The 18,200-nt window shown below is 57.9% G+C and overlaps 1 protein-coding gene across 4 annotated transcripts; it reads left to right on the top strand.

Annotated features, from left to right (window-relative positions):
- The first annotated feature begins 718 nt into the window (after positions 1 to 718).
- LOC119248404 (zinc finger protein 746) lies at positions 719 to 17,544 on the top strand. Of its 4 annotated transcripts, none has more exons than XM_037515381.2 (7): positions 719 to 771; positions 3,412 to 3,711; positions 3,846 to 3,927; positions 4,802 to 4,915; positions 14,766 to 14,957; positions 15,418 to 15,546; positions 16,490 to 17,544. In XM_037515381.2, the coding sequence occupies exons 1-7, from the start codon at positions 748 to 750 to the stop codon at positions 17,542 to 17,544; spliced, it is 1,896 nt and encodes a 631-aa protein (XP_037371278.1). In that variant the 5' UTR covers positions 719 to 747. The 4 variants fall into 4 exon arrangements, with proteins under 4 accessions (XP_037371278.1, XP_037371270.1, XP_037371263.1 ...); XM_037515373.2 differs by having other exon boundaries at positions 16,487 to 17,544; XM_037515366.2 differs by having other exon boundaries at positions 3,801 to 3,927.
- Positions 17,545 to 18,200: the final 656 nt, after the last annotated feature.

Genomic DNA, 18,200 nt, shown 5'->3' with positions numbered 1-18,200 from the left:
GGGCGGGGCTGCCGCGGCCGGGCCCGGGACGTGGAGCGCGGCCGGCGCGGGGCGGGGGGCGGCCGCGGCTCCGGGCTCGAGGGTCCGCGGCGCTCACGAGGCCGGCGTCGGGCCCGGGGCAGGCGGCGGCTGCGGGCGCGGCGGCTGGGTCTGGGGGCGCGGGGCGCGGGGGCGGGAGGGCGGGTGGGGACGCGGGGGTCCCCGAGTCGGGGTACCCGTGGGCGGGCTCGGCGGCCCGAGGACGGGGCGCGGCGGCGGCAGCGCGCGGCGGGCGGGTTCCCGCGTAGACGAGCAGGTGGGCGGCGGGGCGGGGCGGGGCGGGCTGCGGCGGGGCGGGGCCTCCGGGGCGGGGCGGGGCCGGGCGAGGCCTCGGGGCGGGCGAGGGCGGGGCCGGAGTGGGCGGGGCGGGGCGAGGGCGGGGCGGGGCGGGGCGGGCGCGCGCCGCGCCTGCGGTTCTCCTCTCCGGGCTGCAGGTGGGGCTGTGCGGCCGCGCTGCCTCCAGGAAGCCTCACGGGCCTGCGCCGGCTCCCAGGATGCAGTGTGGACCGGCCGGGTGCTGACGGCGGCGGCGCGTCTGCGGGCGGAGCGGCTCGGGCCGGGCGGCTGGGAGCGCGGCGACGCAGCGGGGCAGGCCAGGCCGGGCCGGCGGGCGGGCGGGCGGCGCCGCCTGTGGAGAGCCGGGGGCGGCCTGCGCGGGGCCGCGCGGCGGCGGCGACTTCCTCCGGCCGGGCCGGACAGCGCAGGGCCATGGCCGAGGCGGCCGCGGCTCCGGTAAGGGCGGCCGCGCGCGCGGACGCGGACTCGGGCCGGGCCCAGCACCCGGCGCCGCGGGCCCTGGGAGGGCGCCGGGGGCCGGCTCGGGCCGCCGGGCCTGGGGCGGGCGGGCGCGGGGGCCGCGGGGCCTACGGCGCACGCCGGCCGGGCCCCCATCCCGGGCCGGGCGGAGCGGGCGGACCCGGCCGGCCCCGCGCCCAGGCCGCCCCGCGCCGAGTTCCTGCAGCCTCCGGGCTTCCTGCCCCCGCCCCATCCGCGGGCCCCCGGTCTCCGCGCCCCTCCCCGCGCCGCCTTTCTCTGCCCCCCGCTCTGCCCGGCGTCCCCGGCCCCCAGCTCCCCCCAGCGGCCTGGTGGCACCTGGGAGGTGTCCGGCTCGGGCTCCGCGGACACCCAGTACCCCGAGTGCCCGGCTGGCTCCGGGTCGGGGCGGAAAGCAGCTGCGCCCGTTTGTGGGAGCAGGCGCGCCCCCAGCCCCGCTCGGGCATTATCTTGGCCTCCCACCAAACCTCCGGGCCGGGTCCTCATTCTCTCTGTCATACAAAAGAAAAACCCGGGGCCTAGAGAAGTTAACTTGGCCGGGATGGCTCGGCTCGGAAGTGTGCGGAAAGGCACAGGCGCTGGTGTTCTCGGGGACACATTGTGTGCCTGGGGAGCAGACAGGTATGCTGGTGGTGAGACTCAGACTGGAGAGGGGAGCCCTGCCTGCGCGGAGCTGGGGAGGGGAGAGTGGAGGGGAAGGCTAGGGAAGGGGCTGCCCCCAGCCTGCCCCCCCACATCTCCCCACCCACCCCTGTGAACAGCCTGCCACCCCTGCAGGGCTGTGATTTGAGCTGGGCTTTCAGGGAGGCTAGGGTTTCATCAGGCTGAGTGACGTGGAGCTTTCCAGGTGAGGAGGACCCTTGGGCAGCAGAGCAGAGACCAGTGCTGGGGCAGGTTCCAGAAAAGAAGGGAATCATGGCTGGAGACGGTGCTTGGGTAGGGAGCCCTGGCGGAGGCCCTGCCCAGAGTTGGAAGAGGTTAGCAGGCCTGGGCCTCACCGTCTGGGTGGGGAGTGGTGGAAGGATCTGGAGTTCTCACAGCATTGGCTCCTCTGGAGCAGGGCTCCCTGTTCCCCTAGGGAGTAAGGCCCCATAGGGCCACCTACCAGTTAGGGGCTGGGGGCACCTCCCCCCAGGGGTGTGAAGGCCCCAGGAGCCACCAGGGCAGTCTTAATCTGCGACCACATGGGCCTTACTGAAGTCAGAGTTCACACAGATGCCCTTTCTCCTGCGGAGACTGACCTGATGGCCGGACTGTGGGAGCTGAGGGGTCCTCGATGGTCGGGAGCTGGGTGCCGGGGGAAGGGACTCTTGTGGGACAGAACCCAGGAGGCTGGGATTCTTGGTAGGGGTGGGCTGGCGAGCAGGCAGGAGAGGAAGGGACGGAGCACCCCCCTCTCAGAGGGGGTCCCTCCCACATCCACCTGTGGCCCTCAACACCCTTCTGCCTAGTCCGTCCCTCCCCAGCCTTGGAGATCAGGGAAAGCCCTTCCTTCACTGGACAGAGGCCACCTGCTCCAGCCACCCTCGGGCCATCATGCAACCTGCCACTCCATCTCTGGACCTGCCTTTGCTGCCTCCACCCAGCTCTCCTTTTGGTCCCCATCCCCATCCTGGTCCCCAGGGCCCTCACATGGCTCCGCCTGCTTCCTGGCCATCGCTTCTTGACTTGGCAGATAGTTACCGCCCGTGTGTTTAGGAATGATTTCCAGGACGGTGTGAGGGGCAGCAGGGAGAAGGTCCCAGTACTCCCCCTGTGGATCCTGGGCCAGGTGTCCATGTGGGTGGGTGGCCAGGAGGTCCAGCCCCCACCCAACGCAAGCTGTGCCCTTTCCTCAGCGGCCAGTCATGCCAGCCACCGTGTGAACTCTGCGTGGACGGGGAAGTTGGCTGGGAGGGCGCCAGGTCTTGATGGCCACTGCAGGCACAAAGGCTGACCTTCCTCGCCTCCCTGTGAGCCCTGGGCGCCACAGAAACATCTGGGACCTGATTCTCCCCCTTGGGGTGGGGGTGGTATATCAAAGTTCAGCCTGACAGACTTGTAATTGTGGTGATTGGGGCTGGGGGAGTGGAGGGGCCAGATCCAATGGTCCTGGGAGAAGAGGAATCAGCCCTTCGGTTTATCTGTATTAAAAAGTGATGAGATGCATTAAAAAGGCTGTTGAGCAACACTCTTCATGCTGCTTTGGTGAAGCAGCTGTTTTTCTGCTCGGTCATCATCTGTGGACAGTTCCCGTGTGGCAATGGGAGGTGCTGGCGGCCTTAGCCCGTCTGCAGTTTACTGTTTTGCCACTGAAATGCCCCAGCAAAGCCTGGTTGCTGTTCCCCAGCCAGAGCGCTGCATGCCTGGCGGGGAGGCTATGAGCCGCTCCCCGGGGCTGGCCGTGGTGGGCGCACGAGCCTGTGGTCTGCGGCTGGGCCTACCTGCGCTCAGGGGCCCACCCACATGCAGGTGCCGGCTGAGAGACCAAAGGGAACTGAGGGCCAGGGACTTGGTCCCACTTTCCACATATTTGCGTCCTGCCCAGCTCTCTCAGGCCCAGGAGAGCTGGACATGGCGGATGGAATGCATGAGGCCACTTCTCTTTTTCTCTGCCAGATTTCCCCGTGGACGATGGCAGCTACGATCCAGGCCATGGAGAGGAAGATCGAATCCCAGGCCGCCCGCCTGCTTTCCCTGGAGGGTCGAACTGGAATGGCGGAGAAGAAGCTGGCCGACTGCGAGAAGACGGCCGTGGAGTTCGGGAACCAGCTGGAGGGCAAGTGGGCCGTGCTGGGGACGCTGCTGCAGGAGTACGGGCTGCTGCAGCGCCGGCTGGAGAACATGGAGAACCTGCTGAGGAACAGGAACTTCTGGATCCTGCGGCTGCCCCCCGGCAGCAAGGGGGAGACCCCCAAGGTAGCTCCGGGGCACGGGGCGGGGGCAGGATGTGGGGGGGATGTGCCTGGCGGTGTGGGGGTGAGCTCGCCTGACGCTTGTGGTTCCAGGTGCCCGTGACCTTTGATGACGTGGCCGTGTATTTCTCTGAGCAGGAGTGGGGCAAGCTGGACGAGTGGCAGAAGGAGCTCTACAAGCACATGATGCGGGGCAACTACGAGACGCTGGTCTCCCTGGGTAAGGCGTGGTGCTCATTTCTCTGTCCAGCGTGAGGTGAGAGCCCTCAAGCCTCTCCGCGCTGGCGGCTTCCAGCATAAGGACCCGGCAGAGCATCGTCCCCTCTCCTGACCAGGGACAGCCCTGGGGGACAAGCTGAAAACGCCCTTCTGCCCCAAGGCTCCTGCACCGTCCGCTGAGGGGTGGCGGCTCCTAACAACTCCCGACAGCCTGGCAGGCCTCCTGTTCTTTTGCTGAGCCGCAGTGGAGAAGCCACCTTGCAGACATGACCCCCCACATTTGAGCCTTCTCCTGCTGAGATGTGGCCTCGACCCCGGCACCCTTCGCGTGAGAAGTTTTCTTCCTTCCTGGAGACTCGGCTTCGGCCAGGCCCTCCTCTGATGTCACCCATGGAGGGGCTGGGCTGTTTGCCCCTGGCCAATTTCCTCTTGAACTGGTTTCTCTGTGACCCCAGGTCCAAAGGCCTTGCGGCCTGCTTAGTGAGGACAAGGGCAGGCCCGGTTTGAGGTCACACCTTAGTTTGCAGAAAGGCACTGCTTCTTAACGTGGACACTCAATGCCTGATTCTTTACCTGAGCTCTTGACATTGGGGGCCAGATGACCCTGTTGTGGCTCTGACCCGTGCATTGTGGGGGGTCCAGGTGCATCACTGTCCACCCACCTACAGCTCCCCATCCAAGCCCACAGTCGCCACCACCAAGACAGTCTCCAGCCTTTACCACGTGACCCCATGGACAAAATTGCCTACAGCTGAGAATCGCTGCTCTATATCAAGCAAGAAATTCTGTTTCTAGTCCATTCTTGGCTTCCCAGGCCGCCTGTCCGCAGTGCTAAGTGGGATGTGGCAAAAGCGAACCTTTCTGTCTTTCCTCAGATTACGCCATCTCCAAGCCCGAGGTCCTCTCCCAGATTGAACAGGGGAAGGAGCCATGCAGCTGGCGCCGTGCCGGCCCCAAGATTCCAGACGTTCCCGTGGACCCGAGTCCAGGTGAGGGGTCGGGAGGTGGCCGGGAGATACCAGGGCGCAGGCGGAGCAGGGAAGGGAAGGGCAACGAGGACCTGACCTCCACCAGGGCATGGAGAGGACCCAAGCCTGGTGTTTGGGGAAAGAGACCGAGCCCGTGACAGACGGGGGGTGCGGGGGAGGGGACATGGATAGGGAGGCCTTGCCTCCACTCAAGAACCAAATCTCATGTAAATCTCTTAGTGGTGGCAGAACATAAGCCCATTGGCCCCCACGTGGCTGTGCCACAGATTTGTTGAGGTGAATCCGGACACCTGATATCACCGTCTCAGGTTTTCCTGGAGTCCGTCCGCGCCTCTGACAGTGCAGGAAAGGACAGGTGGATGCACGGGAAAGCCATGTGACTGACGTGGAGCCCTGTGGGCTTGTGGGGTCACATGGCCCAGGAGACCCCGCCTCAGGCAGGCTCAAGCCTGCTTTGCCCACGAGCTCCAAGTCTGCCCCTCCCTTCCATGCCCAGGTGGGCCCCAACAGCAGATCCCCCCGGTGCCCCTTCCAGATCTGTCCAGCATGCTTCACGCCTCCTCCTCACCCAGACCTGCCACCAGCCCACCCGTCCTTCCCCCAGCCGCCCCGCTTCTCCCTTCACCCCTTGGCAACCAGCAGGACCCCTCAAAGCTCAGTCCCACCATCTTTCGTTCAGAGCCCAGACCATCCGACTCACCCCTGCTGCAGGCCCTCTGCCCGGAGTGGTCTTCAGATCTCCTGGCCTCCGTGCTTGGCCTCCTTTATGGCCCTGGTCACCCCATGGAAACTGCAACTCCCCTCACTCAGAAGTCCTGCCCCAGTGGCGCCCCGCAGGTCTTAGCCTCTGTACATCCGCTGCATGATGGGCGGGCCGGCGCCCCCTCCCTCGGTGCGCAGCTCCCGGTGGTTCCACGGTCGTCCGGCCTGGAACGCTGCCTGCTGCCTGCTGGCTGCGTCCCATGTTTTAAAATAAGGATGTGAATGAAATGATGTATTTCTGGCACAACTTAAATTCCCTTTTAGCTCCCCCAGTCTCCTTTCTAAGGCCGGAAGTTGAGGTGAGCCTTTCCATCCACGTCTTAAAGCTCCTGTTACGTACGGTTAAATGACATGGATGTCACCCTTTACCTCTCGACACTCTGTTACTCAGGTTTATCTCGTGATGCACATAGATCAAATTCATTGACTTTAACGGGTGTTTAATATTCAAAATCAGCACCGTCTCGTGTTCCCCTCCTGCCACGTTGCTCCCACCACGCTCGGCGCTGGCCCTGCTCTCCTGAGGGCCGCTGGCACTCGGTGTCCCTGGAGCTGGGCCCTGCGGTGGAGCCCCTGGGCCACCCTCCACCCTGTTCTCTCCAGGCTGCTCGGGCCCCCTGCCCTCACCGCCAGAGAGGCGGGGCCTGTCTCCCTAACATCCTTGCCCATCCGCCCAGGTGAGGGAGGCCACCGGTCCCTCAGCACCTCCTCGTCACAGGTTTCTTTGACTTCTTCAGTGAACTGTTTTTCTCCTGCATTGTGCGTCGTTCTCTTGTTGGTTGGGGGCTTCTTTCCATAGGCTCTATATGCCAACTCTTTGTTGCCTGCATTACCAGTATCCTCTCCCAGCCTGCGCAGGCCCCGGCACTTCCTTCTCAAGGAAGTTTCTAACTTCTGGCAGAGCTAAACACACCAGCGGCTCTTCCTTAAGATCGCTGCTTCTTCTGTCTTGACATATCCTTCCCCATCACGCTCCAGATCAGAAAGACTTTCTCCTGTAATATGGGTGAAATTCTCCTCCTGTCACAGGACATGTCCAGTCCTAGGGTTAGTATTTGCTGCAAGGGAGAATGAAAACAGTCTCTGCCCAGGTCCTGGGTCTCCACAGGGGTTGCACCTGCTGTCCTCCCTGACGGCGAGGTGGCTGAGGGCACGTGTGGCCCCGGCAGGCTCCGGTTCGCTGCCTGAGACTTGACATCCAGTCCACCGAGCCTGCCCTGCTTGCTCTTCAAAACTTTTCTTGGTTGTTCTTGAACCTTTGTCCTTTTATAAGAATTTCAACCAGGGCCTCCCCGGTGGCGCAGCTGTTTTGAGCGCTGGGTTGCAAAGCTGCCCGCAGCCTCTGCAGCACCGGTTCAATCCCCGGCTGCTCCCCGGCCACCAGAGGAGGGTCCCACATGGCGCGCAGACCTCTCCTGCTGCCCGCTGCTCCCCTCAGCAGTGTACTTCGGTCCTTCTGCCTGTTCTGCTCCCCGCTCTGGCTCTGGTGAATTCTCTCACCCTCCCGCGCTTCTGACTGTACCTAGTGCATGTATAAATAAATAAATAAATTGGAAAAAAAAAAGAATTTCAACCATTGTTATGCCAAGTTCTCGGAAAATCTTACTGAAATTTTGATTGGAGTTTCATTACTGTATCATTTCATTCCTGGAGAATTACCTTCATGGCAATCCTGAGCCTCTTTATTTATTTATTTAATTATTTATTAAAGCCTTCTGTGCCTACGTGAATAAGGTTTGACAACTTTCTCCTGAAATGTGTCGATTCTGTTGTGCGTGGAATTTTTAAATCCATGCCATGTCTTCAATAATTACCACAGGTGTACAGCTATGCGCGCGTAAACAGAAATTATGTCAAGTTTAGAGAAGGCTAGTAAACGCCCATATTCCCCACACCCAGCACAACCTCCTTCCAAGATCGCACTGTCCCCCCGCCCCACACTCTCCCCTCATTTCAGAGATGAACATTCAGAGCCGATGGGTCGGCCGCCGCTTTCTCTCCTCTGTGGGCACACTCCTGTTAGCATTGTTAAGTTTTACCTGTTTGAACTTTTTTATAAGACTGTACCATGTGTTCTTCTAGAACTTGCTTTTTTATTTGACATTGCTTTTGAGAGCCATCGATGTCAACAGCATGCAGCGCTTCTCCCTCCCTCATAGTTGCCATGTTCTGGACACACCGGGCATTCCCTCTGCTGCGGTGGCGGGGAGTGTTTCCAACGTTTTGCTTTTAGGATCAGTGCAGTCGTGAAAACACTATGCATGTGTAATCTACCCACTAGCTGTGCACCCAGGGTCCGGGAAGCTGTGTTCACAGTGGGCACAGCTGCTCCCAGCAGCAGTGCCTGGGACGCGCCCCCCCTCCCCCCCGCACCCCTCCACACACACACACACCCCCATCCCCAATCCTCACCAGCCATGGAAATGCCTCACGTTCCTGTTTCTGCCCATAAGTGCCTCATCAGTGCCCACAAGCACAGGGCACCCACTGTACGGGGCCTGGACTTGTGTTCCTTCTGCTAGTCCTTTCGGGGCTACTCGGCCCTTTTACTCCACTGAGTCAGTTCTTTGTGAAAACCCAAGTCCCTCCACCCAAGCATGTCTGTAACCTCAGGGAGGTTTTATGACTTTCTCCCCTAAAGGTCCTGTACATCCTTCTTGCTCAGGTACAGTCCCAAGTCCCCTTGTCAGGGGCCTTGCCTCAGCCTTCACTTTCTGTCTGTCACTGCTGTGTGCAGTGCAGGGGTGCTGTGTGCAGTGCAGGAGGTCGGGGGTGCAGGAGCACCCAGTGCCTTCCCCTTGCAGCAAGGCGCAGTTACGGGACCTCCCGTGCCCCACCCACCCTGCATGGCAGGGTGCCGCCAGGGGCAGGTCTCACGGGAGGTTTGGGATCAGGGATTGACCAAAACAAGCCCTTGCTCATCCTCTTCCCTGGACGCTGCCCCTTCAGGGCTCCTGGCCTGGGCCGTGGGTGACTCCTGGGCCGGGGTCAGCACTCACAGAAAGCGGCATCCTCCATCATCGTCATAAAGCCCGCGCTTCATCTGCTTCCCTCTCGTTCTATGTCTTCAGATCCTTGACGGGGAAGAAAAATGGCAATTGATGGGCTCCCTGAAGGATGTGGAAATTCAGTGTCTGTCACTACATGATACTTCTATCTGGGAACCCTGTTAAAATCCTCATTAATGCTAATTCCTTTTCTGATATCAGCTGAGTCGTCTCAGGTCTTCTGGAGAGATAATCATATCCTCTATGAGTAATAAGACTTGTTTCGTTTCTTTCCAAATCCATACGGTTTGTTTTTCTTTGGTTTTATTGTGCTGGCTGAAGATCCTGAAGTCCTGGGGTCTGTGATTTTCAAGCGAATGCCCTTTAAACACGGGCTGTAATAATAAAAGAAGGTTTTGTTCATCAGTGCCCTTTCTCAAGGTAAAGAAGTTTTCTTTATTTCTGGTTAACTAGGCATTTCCAACAGGAATAACATGAATTTTTATAGAATGCATTTTTTAAAGGATTATATGAATTTTCTCCTTGAACCTGCTAATGTGGCAGGTTAAACCCTAATGTCAAACCAGACTTGGTGCTTTCAGAATAAACCTAATGTCGTCGTGGTCCTTTTTATACACTGTTGACTTCAGTACTACGTTGTTTAGGATTTTTGAGTCCGGCCTATAATTTTCCTTTCTCAGACTACGATTGTCCGGTTTTATTATTAAAGATAGAAGCTGTGCTGTATTCCTTCCTGTTTTTATATGCCCAGCAAAGCTGTAACACTAGAATTATCTACCTCTTGAATGTTTCGTCAGAAACGCCAGCAAGGCCCATCTGAGCCTCAAGCTTCCTCTGTGGGGGAGACGTTTGTTTGCTGATTCAAGTTCTTAAACAGTTACAGGACTATCCAGGCTTTCTAGTCCTTCTTTAGTCATGTTTGGCAAATTATAATTTTTCTAAGGAATTTTCCCATCTCCCCAGAATGTCCAAATTACATGGGATGAGGGACGTCCTTCTTGGCAGGCCCCTCCCTGCCACCTCTGTGATCGCCCCTTTTTTCCTTTTACGCTGGTTTTGCTGCTTTCTCCATTTCTCTTGATCATCTTGCTAAAGCTCTACTCATTTAATTCTCTTCAACGAACCTACTTTCCGCTCTCTGTAGTCTGTCTTTGTTTGGTCTTTTATTAATTTACATTCACACTATTTCCTTTCTTCTACTTTTTTTTTTTTTTTAAAGATTTATTTATGTGTACAAGAGCTGGAGTACAGGCCAGCGGTGTGGGGAGTGAGAGGATTCACCACAGACAGAGTGGAGAACAGAAAAGGCAGACTGACCAAAGTATGCTGCTGTGGAGAGTAACAGGCGAGACAGGAGGGGTCTGCTGTGCCATGTGGGTAGCTCCCTGGCCGGGGATCAAACTTGTGCTGCAGAGGCTGCAGACAGCTTCATGGGTTGCTTTTTAACCCCTTGAGCCACCAGGGAGACCCTCTTTTCTTCAACTTTTTATGAGCTTTTTGGGTGCTGGTATTTCTAACACCTTGCACTGGCAGCTTAACACCCCACCCACTGGCGGCCAGTCCCCTGCTTGGTGCAAGCCAGGCCACGCCTGTCCTCTGCCAGCACAGACGCAGCCCTATCGTGGTAAACATTTGCATGGACATTGGGTTCCAGATGTCCTCTCATTTGCATTGTGATTTGTCCCCGAGATCCTTTGATTACTTAGAAGCAAATACATATCTTTAAAATTTTAGCGCACATGGAGGCTCTGGGGATACCTGTTACTTCTAACCTCATAGCATTACAGTTAGAAAATGGGTGACTGAAACACTAAAATTGACTGAAGTTTGTATTGTGGCTCAGAAAGTTCCTTTTCCCTCAGGTGCTCTGTCGCATGAGAAGTTTGTGTTCTTGTCTCTAGCTTCGACTTCTGTCCACTTGGCCACGTCTGTCGTGTGGATGCCCTGTAGGCTCCGTCTAGGAGATCCTCATCAGGGGAAGAGGTCTGTGAAATCCCTGCCAGGAAGGCGGGTCTGTCGCGAGCTCTGTCAGTTTTGCTTAATCATTTTGAATCTCTTGTTGGATTAAAATTTCAGACTTGATTTTATCTTCCCGGTCAATTCACCATTACACGGTGGTCACTGCTCTTGGGTATCTTTGCTTTTCAAGGTCTGTTCCATCTGACAGGGTGTAAAAACCTCTTAAGACACCAATTCACTCGGGCTCGGTGTGTCTCTTACTCTTTCGCCTGCTTTGCATCCTTCCGTTCTAGGCGTGTCCCCTGTCACCGCTCAGCGCCGGCTCTCTTGTTTGTCTTCGCCTGATCATCTTACCAGTCAAACGTCCGGTGAGCCACAAGCCACGTATGCACTTGAAAAGTGCTGTGTAGGGATACAGTAGGGCCCAGACTTCAAAAACGGTACAGAAAAAGAGAGGTAGATGAAAGAGACAGGTACGAAAAATATATAAACTATCTTCCTAATTGTAATATCGATTATTCGCTGAACATTTTAGCGATATCAACCTAACTAAAAATTATTGTTACAGTTAGTTTCTTCTTGCCTGTTTAATGCAGCTACTAGAAAACCTAAAATTAAAGAGGTGGTATTTCTGGTGGACGGCACTGGTGTGGACACCCGCCCCGCTGTGGTCCCGTTTCTGCAGCACCTCTTAGATTATGCCTGAGCCCTTAGGGCTTTCCTGGATTTGGTTCCTCTCTCCCTTTCAGGATTATTCACTTCGTTTTTTTTCTACCTCAGACTATGGTTATTTGGAATCACTTTGGGAGTGATACATTCTGTTCTATTCCTGTGACCTTGGGAGTTGTCTTCTTCTGAAATGCATCCTTGAGAAGTGGTTGTGGGTCTATTGGTAATGAACTGTCCGCCTGTGTGCGTGTAAGGGGGGCTGCCTGTGTCTGAGAAAGTCTTTATTCGAAGGTCATATTGAAAGGTAGTCATCTTAGCCCCATAATTTGCTCTGCTGAGGAAGCAGCTCCAGTCCAGCCGCTGCGCCTCGGTGGCCTCTGTCCTCGGGAGTGTCCAGCGTTGCAGTCCGCCTAGAGGTGGGTCTCTTCTCTCTCCTGCTTGCCGTCGGTGCTCTTCGGCAGTTCAGAGAATCTTGCATCCTGAGCTCTTTGATACACCTTGACACCCCCACCCCCACCCCCCGCCTCCATCTTTCTGGAACCCTGTCCTGTTAGCCTCCACCACTTGGGACACCTCCCCAGAGTTTCAGCTCCGGCTTGCGTGAGTTGTGAATGATTTCTTCTGCTCTGACCTCTTGTTAGTTCGCCTTTCTCTACTCAGTTGCTTCTGTTGTTTCACCTAGAGGTAGGATTTTAATTTTTCCATTATTTCGTTTTGCGACTCTAAAGTTACCTTTCATTCTTTTTCAGAATCTGATTGGTCAGGTTTGACAGTTTCATAGTGAGCATGTTCTCTCCCAGCCCCCTTCTTATTTCTTGAAATATAGTATTAGATTTTCTGGGTTTGAAAATCGCAGTATCAACAGTCCCTACAGGTGACATTCTGAGTATGACTGTGGCTCCTGGCGACTGAGTGGCCGGCTGGCTTGCTCGTTGAGATGATGACCTGTCGTGTGAGCTCATGCACACCTGGAAGCTGTCACAGGGCCAGCGCCCTGAGGACCTGTGCTGGCCTCTGCTGGTCACCAGCGCCACTACAGCCTTGGCCTGGAGGTGTTCAGAGTTACACTGGGACCAGCCTGTGTTGACCCCTGGGGGAGAGTGTTCTCCCACCCCGGTCCTCCCTCTGCTCCCCCCCACCAAGCCTTGAGCCATCATCACACAGGGCAGACTCCTTCGGGCAGATTTTTACTTTTCAGTTTAGTCCCCTGGGAGTGTGTCCTTTGGGGTCCCAGGTGTGTGTATGTGGTGGGGGAGGGGGCGGGGGGGGGGTGGTCGCCAGGTGCCCATGATGTACCTTGGTTGATGTAGACTTTTTTCTCAGTTCTGGCCTCTGTTTGTTTTCCTTCCTTTATTTCTGGGTCACCCTTGCTTAAAAATTGTTTATAATTTTTACACTCTGCCTGGCATGTTTAGCTGTTCTATACCGGGAGGGCTTTCTCTGTGCATCGAGCCAGCTGTGTGCCAGAAATAGAGGCGCTGATGGCTGTGCCTGCGTCTGCGGAGATGGTGACACTATTTCTCCATAATCTGGTGGTGAATGAACTTATTATATTTTCTGGGGTTCACGGGTCCTTGAGTTCTCAGGGTTAAGCCAATTTGTCTATAACATGGCTGTTCATTTTGTAATCCTTTCATTTAGAAGTTTTGCATGTGTGTTCATAAACGGGACTCCTTTACCAAGGTCTTCATGGGCTGCTCTCCAGTCTGCGGGACCAGAATTGGACGGGCCTCGTCGCCGCGAGTTCCCGGCCACGGCCTCAGCATTTGGCGGCCGCGCTCTTGTCCTCCTCTCGGTCTTGCTGATGCTTGTCTCTGGGGCAGGGAGGTGCCTCTTCACTCCTCGGCCTCTTGGAGGGTTTTCCCTTGGTCTCCTGCTGGTCCACATCCCCGGACGCAGCCGAGGCGTGTTTCTCCATCATTCCCCACTTAGGAATTGGGTGCTCTCAGCCTCTGGGCTCAGAATGTCTTCAGCGCTCCGGAGGAGATTCTCAGCCATTCTTTCTCTGCCTGTTCCTGCTTATCGACTTCTCCACCCTCTGCCCAGGATTTCTACCAGCATGTGTTGGGACTTTACAGCATATCCCTCACGTCTGAACTTCTCTCCCATTTCTTCCTCTCGGTGCGGCTGGCTCATTTCCCCAGGGCCATTCTCCAAGTCACTGATTTTCTCTTAAGCTGCATTCAGTCTGCTGCTAAGCCAGCCACGGAGTCTTTCCTTTTCGTAACTGCTTTGGTCGTTTCTAGAGTGTCTGCCTTTTAAAAATAATGTCCCGTTCTTGCCCTGACCCTCTATTGCTTTGACTATTTTAGACACGCTTGTGTTCTCTAATCCTTAGCATCTTTTCCCTGTGATTCTCCCTGCATTTTTTGTTTTGTTTTGTTTTTAAAGATTTATTTATTTATTTATTTATTTATGCAAGCACTGGGTACAGTCAGAAGCACGGGAGGGTGAGAGAATTCACCAGAGCCAGAGCAGGGAGCAGAGCAGGGAGAAGGACCGAAGTACACTGCTGAGGGGAGCAGTGGGCGGCAGGAGAGGTCTGCGCGCCATGCAGGACCCTCCTCCTGTGGCCGGGGAGCAGCCGGGGATCGAACCAGCGCTGCAGAGGCTATGGGCAGCTTCGAACCCAGCGCTCAACCGCTGCGCCACTGGAGAGGCCCTGATTCTCCCTGCATTCTGCCTTGACTTTCATATGATTTGGCTCCTCTTCTGCTTTGTAAATTTAGTTTTCCAGTAGGGCCCTATGGATGCACTGTGGGATGCCTGCTGGGTCCCCATGCTGGGACTATGCCAGGCTCTTGGCCAATTTGTCTGCAGATTTCTCAGTTTAGTGTGGTGGTGTTCACCACTGTGTGGCTGCGGTTTCCCACCGGTGGCACTCCCAGCAGAGCAGTGCACAGCGGGCAGCTTCCTCGTAGCTCCTGGGTAGATACAGTGTGCCTGGCCCCACTTCATGGGCCTGGCAAGGCCTGCCGGTCCCTGGCCTCCCACAGGCAGCTCAGTCCCACTGCTGGCGGCCATTCGAGACCCTGATCCTTGTCCCCAGCTGAGTTCTTGATTTGACTTTGCGTTTTCTTTTTGATTTTTACATCTGGGATCTTTGCACTCACTTAAATACATGTGTGGGGGAGGGTTTGGGGGAACATCTGATGTTAAATTGACCTAGCATTTCTGCGTAAGACAAGGACAGGGCATCCCTGGGGCAGCGCAGACTTCCCATGAGTAAAGCCTGGCCCGGTATAGTACATTCCTCACTCCCGCCTGCAGGGAACCCAGTACCATGTGCGCCTTGCCGGAAGGCCCCGTGGGCCCTAGGTGCTCCTGCCTTCCCACCCACCAGGATCTTTTGCTACTTGACCCTCAGGCCTCCTGTCCATTTCTCGACTCCATGCGCCTCCACCCCAGGCCGGGTCCTGCTGCGGTCTGCTCACACGCTCTCCCTTTCTTAGGCTCAGGGGCCCCGGTTCCTGCCCCTGACCTCTTAATGCAGATCAAGCAGGAGGGCGAGCTCCAGCTCCAGGAGCAGCAGGCACTGGGAGTCGAGGCTTGGGCAGCCGGCCAGCCGGACATCGGGGAGGAGCCGTGGGGTCTCAGCCAGCTGGACTCTGGAGCAGGCGAGGTCTCTACAGACACTGCCTCTGGTGAGTGCCTGAGATGGGGGACCAGGCAGAGGGGGTAGTCGCAGGGACTAAAAGCAGGGCATTGAAGAAGGTGCTCCCGAAGCAATGGGGTGGCGTGGGGGCTCACAGGCCTCTGGCCTGACTAGAAGTTTCTCCAGCTGAGGCAGGGCTGCACCAAATGACATCTCGCAGGCCCCGAGTTTTGTTCAGTGCCACCCTCATCCTGGTATTTCTGTGCCTCACTTTCTGGCCTCACCTGTTCTTGCCCCCACATTGGGCATTTTGGTCACAGTTGCCACCTCGTGGAGAGGACCGTATGAGCAAGTTGTGACCTTTGAGCCCCCTAGCACCTTGGAGAAGGGGCAACAGTACATGGGGTTCAGGAGAGAGGTGGGGGGGTCTGTGTTCATTAAGGAAGCCAGGAGGGGCTTCGGGGTTCCTCCCCTTCCCACTACCTAGTTCTCATCTCTCTGCACCACAGGTGTCCCCTCCAACTTTTCAACCACCATCGCACCTGCTTCCTGGCAGGCAGGTCTCCCTCCCCATCACCCTTCTTCGGCATGCTCGGATGGCACCCTAAAGCTCAGCACAGCAGCAGCCTCCACAGAAGGTACGGGGGGGGGGGGAGGCCTGGCCCTGCAGCCCAGAGGCCTTTAGGTGTCTGCCGGTCCTTTATCTCCTTCCAAGTTCTAATACCCAAAGGCCATGTTCACAGTAGCTCTGGTGGGGAGCGAGCTGTCCATTTGATCAGCTGACCCTGAGAGGCTGCACCTCCTGCCCAGACCCAAGCCACCCTGGCTCCTGGCTGGCACAGAGAAGATAGCCACTTCTGCGACTCAGTGCTGCCAAGAGGGCTGCTCCAGGCTAGAACTGGGAGAAGAGCCGCCCATTTCTGTGTTCTCTTTCGCCTTCTGTTCTGAAGGCCAGCAAATCACTCCGGTAGTCATTTCTGCCCTGTTCAGCGCCCCAGCCTCTGCACCAAAAGCCTTGATCCCTGATGTCAAACTTCAGGATGTAAAATTCAAGGACATTTACATAAAATCAGACATGCCTTTACTAGCTCACTAATATTTTTATCAGTAGCAAGCTGACCCCATTTCTTGGAAGCTTGCTGCATGCCAAGGAGCCTGCTGCGTGCTGTTATGGACTTAATACTCACCCAGCCCCACGAAACAGTGTATCACTGATGAGTGTGAGTGAGAAAATTCACCCAAATCCACCACAGCTCTGTGCAGAGCCCCAGAACACCCTTAGAGCCACACACACTGGTCTCTGGGCTTGTGCCCATGGGTATGCTCCCTGAGTCACCCGCCCTCAGGTGAAGCCTCCACCAGCCTCCACAGCCCTGGTGAAAGCTGAAGTGGGTGCTGGCTTTACCTTTATCTGTAACAGGGTGCTCCCACATGGTTTGAGACAGTCTGTGCCCTGACCACCTGGGGGTGAGGGAAGGTGCGTCCCTGTCTGTGAGCCCCAGGCTTGGAGCTGCTAAGCGCTGGTCTTAGCTCTGGGCTGTAGGGGCGCAGGATGAGACTAGTCTCTGTCTTTTTCAGCAGATGTAAAAATTGTGATCAAAACAGAAGTCCAAGAAGAAGAGGTAGTGGCCACGCCCGTGCACCCTACTGACCTAGAGGCCCACGGGACTCTGTTCGGACCAGGCCAAGCCACGAGGTTTTTCCCCAGTCCTGTCCAGGAGGGCGCCTGGGAAAGCCAGGGCAGCTCCTTCCCCAGCCAGGACCCGGTGCTGGGGCTGCGGGAGCCCGCGCGGCCTGAGAGGGACATGGGTGAGCTCAGCCCCGCGGTGGCCCAGGACGAGACCCCTCCCGGGGACTGGCTCTTTGGGGGCGTCCGGTGGGGCTGGAATTTCAGGTGCAAACCTCCAGTGGGCCTGAACCCCAGGACTGGGCCCGAGGCGCTGCCCTACTCGTCCTCTGACGGCGGGGAGGCCGTGCTGGACCCCAGCCAGGCGGCCCGGCCCTTCCAGGACCCCTGCAAATACCCCAGCCGGACCAAAGGCTTCGGCCACAAGCCCGGCCTGAAGAAGCACCCGGCGGCACCGCCCGGCGGCCGGCCCTTCACCTGCGCCACGTGCGGGAAGAGCTTCCAGCTGCAGGTCAGCCTGAGCGCGCACCAGCGCAGCTGCGGGCAGCCCGACGGCGCGGCGGGGGCGGCGGGGGGCGGCGCGCGGGACGGCAGCGCCCTGCGCTGCGGGGAGTGCGGCCGCTGCTTCACGCGGCCTGCGCACCTCATCCGCCACCGCATGCTGCACACGGGCGAGCGGCCCTTCCCCTGCACCGAGTGCGAGAAGCGCTTCACCGAGCGCTCCAAGCTCATCGACCACTACCGCACGCACACCGGGGTGCGGCCCTTCACCTGCACGGTCTGCGGCAAGAGCTTCATCCGCAAGGACCACCTGCGCAAGCACCAGCGCAACCACGCGGCGGGCGCCAAGGGCCCGGGCCGCGGCCAGCCCCTCCCGCCGCTGCCGCCCGGGCCCCCCGACCCCTTCAAGGGCCCGGCCGCCAAAGGACCCCTGGCCGCCACAGACCTGGTGACCGACTGGACTTGCGGCCTGGGCGTCCTGGGCCCCACCGACGGCGGGGACCTGTGAGGCCGCCCCGCCCGGCCAGGGGCCCCGCCCGGCCACCCCCGGGCCGCCGGTGTACAAAGTCCCACGTGCAGCGCCAGGGTGGGGCCGGGCCGAGGCGGGGCCGGGAGGCCCGTCCTGAAACTCATCACTGGAAAACACCCGCCTCCGCACGAAGTAGAGCTGATGCGAAGCTGAGCGCCCCAGAATTTTAAGTAATTTAATTACAAAACACTTTTTTCTTTTCCAATTCTTGAAGACAAAGCTGGAAAATAGTCGTAGCCCCAGTTTAAACTTCATAGCGGACTTTTGGCTGCCGGAGCGCGAGTCCGTGCGGGCTGTGTCCTTGTGGAGTGGCCAACAGTGTGCTAGAGGCCCGCGGGGGGGACCCCCGCCCTGGCCCCCAAGGCTGGGCTGATCCCCCACACAGTTCTGGATGTCGAGACACCCCCACCCCCACCAGGGCACCCCCAAGTACAGCCAGCGGGGCCTAAGGAACCCCAGGCTCAAGTAACAGAGAGAAAGGTTTGTCCAGGAGGGCCAGTCACCACCAGCTCGCCTCCATCTGAAAAGGCCCCGCCGCGCTTCCCTGGGACCGGCCGTCCGCCCTGGCGGAAGAAGCTGCTGCCGACGGGCCGCCCTCTGAACACGCGCAGCGGGGAGGAGGCACCTCCCATTAG

Source organism: Talpa occidentalis, unplaced genomic scaffold (genome assembly GCF_014898055.3).
Source record: "Talpa occidentalis isolate TD23 unplaced genomic scaffold, MPIMG_talOcc4v2.1, whole genome shotgun sequence".
In the NCBI taxonomy this organism is placed as follows: domain Eukaryota; kingdom Metazoa; phylum Chordata; class Mammalia; order Eulipotyphla; family Talpidae; genus Talpa; species Talpa occidentalis.
The sequence above is the reverse complement of the archived record's forward strand: the minus strand, read 5'-3'. Positions and strand labels throughout refer to the sequence as shown.

What these genes read in the sequence shown, in the direction of transcription:
- LOC119248404 (XM_054692758.1), top strand. Translation starts at nt 748, where the DNA reads ATGGCCGAGGCGGCCGCGGCTCCG. An exon ending in GCAAGGGGGAGACCCCCAAG is followed by an intron (nt 3,712 to 3,800) that starts GTAGCTCCGGGG and finishes TTGTGGTTCCAG; the next exon opens with GTGCCCGTGACCTTTGATGA. An exon ending in CTCTACAGACACTGCCTCTG is followed by an intron (nt 14,958 to 15,417) that starts GTGAGTGCCTGA and finishes TCTGCACCACAG; the next exon opens with GTGTCCCCTCCAACTTTTCA.